The following is an 11,011-nucleotide window of genomic DNA, read 5'->3' on the forward strand; positions in this document are numbered from 1 at the left end:
CCAGGAGGCTTCTGAAACTCAAAATGTAAAATGTGAAGGGACTGCCAGAGGCATGTTTCCCAAAACCTCAACCAGTGCTTCCCAATGAGAAAGAGACGTGTGGAGTGTGTGAAGGGGAGAGATTCCTGCTTTGCATGGCTCTCCAGCTGTTGGGTGAATATGACCTAAAGTGCAAAGGTCTGGACCAAGTAGGTGAGGAGTTTACTGATGAGGAAACCAGAGACCAGAGGTTAGGTAACATGTCAACAGGGGTAGGTTCAAGAAAGCTGTTCAGTCGTGGACTGGACTGTGCCATGGTGCCTGGCCAAGTGAAGAACCTGTTGAAAAAACAAAACTGCACGAAATGACTCAGCAACGATTCGGTACTCTTTCGCCCAATACCTAGGATCATCTTGACAAAACCGAGGCCTTCCTATAAGGAAGCCGGTACTCTTCACTGTGGAAGATGACTACGACCTTATGCACTTGACCATCCGTCTTGTGGTGCTGTGTGAAAAACGATTGCGTGTGTGTTTTCTGCGACCTGCTGGAGAGGGTGAAGAGAAACGTCCGGCCGCGCCACAGCCACGTCTGGGTCAAAGGCACACGTGGAAAGAAGCTGGCCCAAGTCACAATGCGGTGCCTTTCACCCTGGGGGACGGACAGCCCCAGCCGGAGAAGGGCCAGGCGCCTGCGCTGTGCGCCAGTGGCGCCGGGCGCTGCGGGAGCCGCGAGACCCCCGCCCTCCGACGGGAACGCGCACGTGCCTGGGGACGCGGACGCGCGCGCGAATGCGCATCACCTCGCTCAGCCTCAGTCTGGGCGGCTGAGGAGGGAAGGAGGGACGCACGGAGACGCGCACCGGAGACGCGAGTGGGCTCTTCGCAGAGTGGCGGGCTCGGGGCGGAGGCGGGGATGGGGGCGGGGGCGGGGCCTCCTCCACTCTGGCGTCTGTGCCCGGGACCCCCGGCCGCGCAGGGGACGGACCGACTGACGTACCTCGCGCGCCCCCGCCCCCGTCCCCGCCCCCGCCTTATCTTCCCTGAGCTCCTGGGGCTCCTGGGCTGAGGCCCCTCTCTCTCACCCTCGGCCCCTCCCCGCGGCTCTTTCTCTCCCCAGCACCTTGGAGCCCCTCGAGCCGGCGGCGGCGGGGACCTGAGCGGTGGCGGACGGCCTCGAAGATGAAGTGCAAGCCGAACCAGACGCGGACCTACGACCCGGAGGGGTTCAAGAAGCGGGCGGCGTGCCTGTGCTTCCGGAGCGAGCGCGAGGACGAGGTGCTGTTAGTGAGTAGCAGTCGGTACCCGGACCGCTGGATCGTGCCGGGCGGGGGCATGGAGCCCGAGGAGGAGCCGGGCGGTGCGGCCGTCCGCGAGGTGTTCGAAGAAGCGGGAGTCAAGGGGAAGTTAGGCCGGCTCCTGGGCATTTTCGAGCAGAACCAAGATCGCAAGCACAGAACGTACGTGTATGTACTGACTGTCACTGAGATTCTGGAGGATTGGGAAGATTCGGTTAGCATTGGGAGGAAGCGAGAGTGGTTCAAAGTCGAAGATGCGATCAAGGTTCTCCAGTGCCACAAGCCCGTGCATGCCGAATATCTGCAAAAACTAAAGCTGGGCGGTTCCCCAACCAATGGAAACTCCGTGGCCCCGTCCCTGCCGGAGGGCGATCCCTAGTATGTACCGCTCGTGCACAGACTTCTGCTTTCCGCCTACCTGACAATAAGTAGTGCCCGGAGCACCTCTCTTGTTGCCGTGTGCGTTCTCACTGGGAGGAGGGAGGCTTCTTTTGTTTCCTTGGCAGACCTCTGAATCACGCTTGCAAACTGTCTCAGTTGCCAGGCACTGTTTTCAGACACTTTGCACGTTTTTCAGATGCTTTCAGAATCGCTTCTTGGTAGCACTATAACACATTTCAGAAAGCCAAAGCCACATGGGTTTTTTAAGTTGCCTTAACTGGTCGCCCAGAGTTTGGGATGTGTGTGTATGTGCATGCACGCGCTTGTGTGCATGTGTACTTTTCGTACCAGTCTTGTGGCTTGTATTGTATTGAGGGCCTTTAAAATCTGATCACCTTGGTTGTGTGGCATTTTCATTAATTTTTTTTAAGTTGTTTTCTCACTCACAGCTTTAGTCCTGTCAGCAAGTCCTTCTGTGATGGGAATTGGTTTGACGGTCCAGCTTTGAATTTCAAAAAAGTATTTAAGAAATTTTACATCATTTGCTCTTTCTGCACTGAGCAATAATTGCATGTTCAGATATGTGATCTAATTTGCCCTTTTCAGTAATTGCTTTATTCATATGTTGTTAATTCGAGTTTCAGAATATTTTCATAACTGATATTTTTACTTCTTACTTGAAATAACCATTACCTTTTTAGCCCAAATGTAGCTTAGCAAAATATCATTTTATAAACACCCTCTCGAGAAGGTTGTTATATACTGTCCTGATAATGTACATATTATGAAAACTGTATTCCTAGTGTGATTTAGCATGCTCAACTTCCAGCTTCCATTGCTCTTTTCTCAGTGCCCTAGAACAACTATGGTTCTCTCAGTATAAACTAGTCTTGAAAGAAAGTTTGCCTATTTGAATTTGTGATAGTCAAGTTAAACTTGTCTGAATATCAGTAGTCAAATAAGTGGAATATTATATGGTAATTTCATCCCAATTGAGGGAGTTAGCTTTCTTGATACTCAGCTACTACTGACTTCTCAAACTGTTGAGATGTCTGAACAATCTCTTGTGAAGATTTTGGATAAGGTTTTGTGTCACATGACAATCTTTTTTGGGTATCTAAGTAAAAGCTCTTACTTAAACATTTGCTTCAGGACTTGTTTGAAATCAGGGATCCTATCTAAAATGTATAGGTCTGTCTTCTGGAACTACCTTTATTCCTCTAGCCATGTCGGCAGTTAGGTAGATGGAAAATCTACTTTCTAAATTGGACATCAGGTTGAAAAAGTCATTCCATAGATAATACTTAAGCATTTTTAAAACATCCTTCTAGTATATAATAAGATAGAAAGTAATAGTTATTTCAAACATTTCGTTAGTCCTGAAAGTAGCCTGTTTTTAAACACAATTACTGCTAAAGATTTAATGGAAGTTATCCTTTGTTAAATTAATTCATATTTTACTGTTGTGCAACATACATGCAGAACAGTTGACAAATCTTTACAGCTTAATGAATCTTTACATAGTGAGCAATACATGTAACTAGAGTTCAGATCCAGAAATTATTAATAACATTACCTGTAACTCAAAAGTCCATTGCATTCCTCTTCCTAATCAGTACTCTGCCCTTCTATCTTTTAAGACCATAGAGTAGTTATGCTTTTAAACTTTATATTGAATTTTAGAACATATACTCTTTTGTGCTATTCCCTTGTGTGCTGTATGTGTTTGTTCCTCAAAATACTCAAATATTTTTCTCTATTTGGTTGCATTTTAGTTCTATAAATTAATAGCATGCTTATATGATTGCTGCTAAAAAGTGGGTTCTGTTTCACTTTCTAAAGAAATTTGGTACTACTATTTTGAAAACAAATCTTATTACACTTTCAAGTACAGATAAAGTGCAAGTTTCAGTTCGCAAAACATTTTCTGTACTAATGCCATTGAAGTAAACTAAAAAATGAGTTTTAAAAACAAATGACAGTTTATTATCTGAATTATTTCATTTGATTATAGTTATTGTGTATTTTTCAATTTTCCTCTGCAAAAGTGATCTATATCAAATATATATTTGAGCACATGTTTAATTCCAAACAACTTGACCTTTACTATTCATATAATCTCAAATAGACCCAAAGATATTTTCCCCCAATAACCTAGTTATTCAAGAGGGTTCTTAAATTCTACCTTAACATTAACACAGCAGATATGCTGGGTTCTTATTTTACAGATATTTTTGCAGATAAAAACCCCTTCCATCTGAAATGCTGTCACAAATACTTTGGAGCCTTAACTTGTTATTCTTAGAGGTAATAATGCATCATCTTATTTGGTTCTTAAATTAAGTGTCTGACAAAGGCAGAAATATACAGTATTCATATTAACACGTTGTTAAGAATTTAGCATCTAAATACATTGTGGGTTTGTTTGCTTTTGCCAGAAACATTTAGAATATGTCATGCTATACTTTAGGATTGACTGTTAGCTTCATTTAAGTAGCTTTTGTGAAATATTCTCTGGAACTTAGCCTGGTTGAAATAGTTTAAAGCTCCAAGGAGACTTCTCTTTTTCTCTTTAAGACCAAGGCTTTCAAGCTAAACAGATGAGCAGAGATCATGTAGAAAATTTCTACCACCTCAGCGCTCCAAAGATTGATGTACAGTTGATTTTTTTTTCCTTCTAAGAGTGTTAAAAAGTCACTTATATGTTGTTTGTTTGTTTTTTCAGCCTTCCCCTTGGTGAAAAGAGAAAAAGAGTACTCTCCATAGATAATTGAGGTTTGCAGCAATGAATCAAATTTTTTTCTGCATGTTTTATAAACACCATATATTTTCAGCTGCTCAAATATTTTATTCTTTTAATTTATAGACAACATTAGAGATTAATATAGATACATAGAAACACTGAAAATAATTGGTGCTATGTCTATAATGTATAAAAATTTTTAAATAAATTGTATCTGTATATGTACACACACAAATATATTTGGGGGGCAAATCTTTTACTTCCAGGTGTCCCATATAGGGAAGCCACCAGGCACTACCAGAGTTTCACCAGTATTTTCCTGGCAGTTGTCTCCTGATAAACTGTTATACTATATTTAACAGATATTAAATATTTTATGGGGAAATAGCATTATGAGAATCAGAAAGGCCACTATGGTAACTGAAGTAAAACTGGATATTTTTATGAGCAGTTTTCAACTGCTTCTTTCTGCTAATTCTGTAACTTCAGCCAAGTTATCTATCTGATGCTCAGGGTTTTTAATATAAAATTGAAGATAATAAAAATAGTTACTTCATAAACTTTTCCTATAAGAAGCCTTTCCTGACCTGGGTCGAGATACCCTCTCCTGTGTGTGTCATGGTTTTTATAATTTATTGTACTTACCTATTTGCATGGTTGTGTGGCCACTACACAACAAATTTCACAAACTTTTTGATGGCTAGGAACCAATAATTCCCATAAGCCTGCAGTCCAGAACATGAAATTTAGGATTTTTTTTTTTATGTCTTAGATGACCACTCCCCCTTTTGCAAAACTTCTGGTATCATTTCTTTGCAGACTTTTTTGTTTTGTAACATATATTGACTTATAACTTCCTCAGCTGCTCATCCAGACTCACATTGAAGCTGCATTACATAATTCTGGGAAGGCTTTCCAAATGTGAAGTGAATGATGCAGATAATAAAGCCTTTGTAAATTTATCAATTGGAAGAATTGTTACATTAGTATAAGCCTTCTAATTTTATGTTGGTTTGTTTCTCCAGATGAACAGCAAAGATGTCCAGGATTGTTTGAAAGAATCATTGATGTGAACCATTAATAAATGGAATTGTCAAGTATAGGTGAGCACTTCCATGCTTCCAAAGAGACAGCTCATCTGGTTTTCTTCCTGCATCTTGAGACACTCCTTCCCTGTCTGTTTTGCTGATTTCTCTTGCCCTGGTGATTGTACTGTTGTACATGAACAGACTCTTATTCAGCACCTGTAGCCTTTTGTTGTGCTTTTTTATTGATATGTCTGCCTTCTTTATTGGACTATGATATCCTTGAAAACAAGAACCACGTCTCCTTATTCTTTTCATATTCTGCACCTGAGACACTACTTGAAATATGGTTGACATCACTGAAGTTTCTTTGATTCAATTAATATTTTATAATCACTACATATAATTATAATGGCAAAACATCCCCCTTCCAATCTGGTGCTATATGCTCTCCAGGCACCACGTGTGTGGCTTTTCTGAATAAGACATTTTGGAAACTTTTCAAGGCAGTTTTAGGATATTCAAGGACAAGAATTATACTCCTATTGCTATGTCATACCATGCAGTGGCTAGCACAGTTTTTACATCACTTAGGGCAAAATTTTATAGAATCAGTCCTTTGTGTAACAACTTCAGTGTTTTTGTACTATTGTTAATTTGCTTAAAATTTTATTCAAGAATACCACTTGCTGTAAAACTAATTATAAAAATAAATACAATGAACATAAGAAGATGATGTGCTTTTTATAAACATTTTACAATATACAAATAATAATGTTTTTGCACTGCCCTAACCACTTGCATTGGAGAAGGAAATGGCAACCCACTCCAGTGTTCTTGCCTGGAGAATCCCAGGGATGGGGGAGCCTGGTGGACTGCCATCTATGGGGTTGAACAGAGTCGGACACGGCTGAAGTGACTTAGCAGCAGCAGCAGCAACCACTTCTTACATGTAATCTTAACATTTCTTTGAAGAAAAGATTGCTTTTCTAATTTTACAGATTCAGTATACTGTATTATTTGATGTCAGAGGCAACAAAAACTGCTACAGGCAGTTTCCAAAGTTAATCATGCCACTTAGTTTGCCTAGGTTTCTTTATTATCTCTCACTGATTCAGTTGGCCACAGTTTTCATCCCCTTTTCCAATACACTCAGCTAGATTCTCATCCCACCTGGATTCTGTATTTGAGAATGCAGAGCATTGAAAGAGAGCTACATTGTTGTCACCTGGAAAAGTCAAGGGTGAGGGGACTTCTAGGAGGGTGCTGAAAATTAAAAGATTTAGAGATGACTTGGGTCAGCTACCTCCAAGAGAGCAACTTTAAGAAAATTACAGAGATGTTTAGAGGAAATTTTATGGAGTTCTGCCATGGGTTTGTGATGTTAGCACTCTTCCTCATCTCCCTACAGAGGCCCTAGAGTGACCTTAATAAGGTAGTTTTCTTTCTTTTGCATTGTAAAGCAGTAAAATCGAAAAAAAGCTTGGGCTCCATTTGAGTGTTATACCCTTCCACATGGTACCAGTGAAATGTATTGATTATTTCCCCAATTTTTATAGAATTTGAAATAAAAACACATCTCCCTGGTGTATTGGGATATTTTTAGGTATGATATGGTACTGTGGTTATGTTTTTAAAATCCTTATCTTTTAGGGAAATATACTGTAAATTTAACAGATGAAAAGATATGCTACTGATATTTGCTTAGATGGGGTAAGCATATAGATGAAATTGGCAATAAATTGAAAATTACTGAAGTTGGGTGATGGATATTTGGGAGTTCGTTATACTATTCTCTATACTTTTGTATATGTTTGAGATTTTTCATAATAAAAATTGAAAAAAATTCTTCAGAGTATAATTGTAGGCCTCCCTCTGTCCTTAAGACTTGAGAAGGTTGGTTGGAAGATCAGTCAACAGCCCATACAGCCAGAACCTCTCCTCCCCTCAAAAAACCTAGGTTTTGTTCCTGAGCTAACATGTTGGCAGACTTTCTCTTCCCTAAATGTGAATTCTTTCCTCAGAGGTCTCCCCGCTCTACATGTAAAAAGACTTTTAGTTGCATCAGTATGTCAAAATGACCAGACAGCTTTGAACACTACTGGTGGACATAGCTTAGGTTCCACTCCCCATTCTATAATTGAGTTTTAAAAGCTGAAATTTTTTTCCTCATTACAAAATTAATTCATCTTAATTTCATAAAAGTTGGAAAATTCCCCCCCAAATAAATGAATCAAAAATCACACATGATCCCCCTACCAAGAATAACTATGCTTGAAAATAAATGTGTGTGTGTATTCTAGCCATTTTTCTTTTCAAATATAAACATATGTAACCCAGACACAGATGGCATAGATGAGCCCCTTCCCCCAGAATAGTTCCCATATCCATGACCCCTTTATTGTTAAACACACACAACACCGGCACCTTGCTGTTCCTCAGAGTGTTTTAGGGTACTGCTCATGGTTGTTATGGGCTTCCCTGGTGGCTCAGATGGTAAAGAATACTCCTGTAATGCAGGAGACCTGGGTTCGATCCCTGGGTTGGGAAGATCCCTGGGAGGAGGGAATGGCAACCCAGTCTAGTATTCTTGCCTGGAGAATCCCCTTGGACAGAAGAACCTGGCAGGCTGCAGTCCATGAAGTTGGAAAGAGTCAGACACAACAGAGCGACTAAGTACAGCACACTGCACAGGGCTGTCATGGAATTTTTGCTACTTTTCTGTACAAGTGCACAGGCATGGCACAAAACTTGGGTGTCAAATCCAGACCAAGTTTTCTATCAAGTCTTGATGAAGGGAGGAATGCAGGCTTCTTTTATTTATTTATTTAGCCATGAGAGAGCTGCAGCCTAGGCTAGCAAGCCCTGTGTGGAGATCTTTATACAAGAATAAGATAGTAAAGGTTGTGATCTTTTCTTATTTTCTAATTTATTTTTTTACTTTACAATATTGTATTGGTTTTGTCATACATTGACATGAATCTGCCATGGGTGTACGTGTGTTCCCCATCCTGAACCCCCCTCCCACCTCCCTCCCCATACCATCCCTCTGGGCCATCCCAGTGCACCATCCCCAAGCACCCTGTATCATGCATCAAACCTGGACTGGCAATTCATTTCACATATGATAATTCACATGTTTCAATGCCATTCTCCCATAGCAACCCACCCTCACCCTCTCCCACAGAGTCCAAAAGACTGTTCTATACATCTGTGTCTCTTTTGCTGTCTGGCATACAGGGTTATCATTACCATCTTTCTAAATTCCATATATATGTGTTAGTATACTGTATTGGTGTTTTTCTTTCTGGCTTACTTCACTCTGTATAATAGGCTCCTGTTTCATCCACCTCATTAGAACTGATTGAAATGCATTCTTTTTAACAGCTGAGTAATATTACATTGTGTGTATATATATCACAGCTTTCTTATCCATTCATCTGCTGATGGACATCTAGGTTGCTTCCATGTCCTGGCTATTATAAATAGTGCTGCAATGCACATTGGGGTACACGTGTCTCTTTCAATTCTGGTTTCCTCGGTGTGTATGCCCAGCAGTGGGATTGCTAGGTCATATGGCAGTTCTATTTCCAGTTTTTTAGGAATCTCCACACTGTTCTCCATAGTGGCTGTACTAGTTTGCATTCCCACCAACAGTGTAAGAGGGTTCCCTTTTCTCTACACCCTCTCCAGCATTTATTGCTTGTAGACTTTTGGATAGCTGCCATTCTGACTGGCGTGAGATGGTACCTTATTGTGGATTTGATTTGCATTTCTCTGATAATGAGTGAGGTTGAGCATGTTTTCATACGTTTGTTAGCCATCTGTATATCTTCTTTGGAGAATTGTCTGTTTAGTTCTTCGGCCCATTTTTTGATTGGGTCATTTATTTTTCTGGAATTGAGCTGTAGGAGTTGCTTGTATATTTTTGAGATTAATTCTTTGTCAGTTGCTTCATTTGCTATTATTTTCTCCCATTCTGAAGGCTGTCTTTTCACCTTGCTTATAGTTTCCTTCATTGTGCCAAAGCTTTTAATTTTAATTAGGTCCCATTTGTTTATTTTTGCTTTTATTTCCAATATTCTGGGAGGTGGGTCATAGAGGATCCTGCTGTGGTTTATGTTGGAGAGCGTTTTGCCTATGTTTTCCTCTAGGAGTTTTATAGTTTCTGGTCTTATGTTTAGATCTTAATCCATTTTGAGTTTATTTTTGTGTATGGTGTTAGAAAGTGATCTAGTTTCATTCTTTTACAAGTGGTTGACCAGTTTTCCCAGCACCACTTGTTAAAGAGATTGTTTTTTCTCCATTGTATATTCTTGCCTCCATTGTCAAAGATAAAGTGTCCATAGGTGTATGGATTTATCTCTAAGCTTTCTATTTTGTTCCACTGATCTATATTTCTGTCTCTGTGCCAGTACCATACTGTCTTGATGACTGTGGCTTTGTAGTAGAGATTGAAGTCAGGCAGGTTGATTACTCCATTTCCATTCTTCTTTCTCAAGATTGCTTTGGCTATTCGAGGTTTTTTGTATTTCCATACAAATTGTGAAATTATTTCTTCTAGCTCTGTGAAAAATACCATTGGTAGCTTGATAGGGATTGCATTGAATCTATAGATTGCATTGCATAGTATACTCATTTTCACTATATTGATTCTTCCAATCCATGATCATGGTCTATTTCTCCATTTATTAGTGTCCTCTTTGATTTCTTTCACTACTGTTTTATAGTTTTCTATATATCAGTCTTTTGTTTCTTTAGGTAGACACATTCCTAAGTATTTTATTCTTTTCATTGCAATGGTGAATGGAATTGTTTCCTTAATTGCTCTGTTTTGTCATTGTCAGTGTATAGGAATGCAAGGGCTTTCTGTGTGTTAATTTTATATCTTGCACCTTTACTATATTCATTGATTAGCTCTAGTAATTTTCTAGTGGAGTCTTTAGGGTTTTCTATGTAGAGGATCATGTCATTTGCAAACAGTGAGTGTTTTACTTCTTCTTTTCCAATCTAGATTCCTTTTATTTCTTTTTCCGCTCTGATTGCTGTGGCCAAAACTTCCAAAACTATGTTGAATAGTAGTGGTGAAAGTGGGCACCCTTATCTTGTTCCTGACTTTAGGGGAAATTCTTTCAATTTTTCACCATGGAGGATAATGTTTGCAGTGGGTTTGTCATATATAGCTTTTATTATGTTGAGGTATGTTCCTTCTATTCCTGCTTTCTGGGGGTATTTATCATAAATGGATGTTGAATTTTGTCAAAGCCTTTCTCTGCATCTTTTGAGGTAATCATATGGCTTTTATTTTCCAATTTGTTAATGTGGTGTATTACATTGATTGATTTGTGGATATTGAAGAATCCTTGCATCCCTGGGATAAAGCCCACTTGGTCATGATGTATGATCTTTTTAATATGTTGTTGGATTCTGATTGCTAGAATTTTGTTAAGGATTTTTGCATCTATGTTCATCAGTGATATTGGCCTGTAGTTTTATTTTTTGTGGCATCTTTGTCAGGTTTTGGTATTAGGGTGATGGTGGCCTCATAGAATGAGTTTGGAAGTTTACCTTCCTCTGCAATTTTCC

The 11,011-nt window shown here is 39.9% G+C and overlaps 1 protein-coding gene across 3 annotated transcripts; it reads left to right on the forward strand.

Annotated features, from left to right (window-relative positions):
- The first annotated feature begins 748 nt into the window (after nt 1–748).
- On the forward strand, nt 749–7,281 carry NUDT11 (nudix hydrolase 11). Of its 3 annotated transcripts, XR_003587390.3 has the most exons (3): nt 1,046–1,654; nt 3,886–3,964; nt 5,426–7,281. XR_003587390.3 is itself a non-coding variant. In XM_060407822.1 (2 exons), the coding sequence occupies exon 2, from the start codon at nt 1,161–1,163 to the stop codon at nt 1,653–1,655; it is 495 nt and encodes a 164-aa protein (XP_060263805.1). In that variant the 5' UTR covers nt 749–868; nt 1,099–1,160; the 3' UTR covers nt 1,656–3,633. The 3 variants fall into 3 exon arrangements, 2 of the variants coding, with proteins under 2 accessions (XP_060263805.1, XP_004022124.1); XM_060407822.1 differs by lacking the exons at nt 3,886–3,964; nt 5,426–7,281 and adding an exon at nt 749–868 and having other exon boundaries at nt 1,099–3,633; XM_004022075.6 differs by lacking the exon at nt 3,886–3,964.
- The last annotated feature ends 3,730 nt before the right edge of the window (nt 7,282–11,011 follow it).

This window comes from Ovis aries, chromosome X (assembly GCF_016772045.2).
Source record: "Ovis aries strain OAR_USU_Benz2616 breed Rambouillet chromosome X, ARS-UI_Ramb_v3.0, whole genome shotgun sequence".
Lineage (NCBI taxonomy): Eukaryota > Metazoa > Chordata > Mammalia > Artiodactyla > Bovidae > Ovis > Ovis aries.

What these genes read in the sequence shown, in the direction of transcription:
- NUDT11 (XM_060407822.1), top strand. Translation starts at nt 1,161, where the DNA reads ATGAAGTGCAAGCCGAACCAGACGCGGACCTACGACCCGGAGGGGTTC.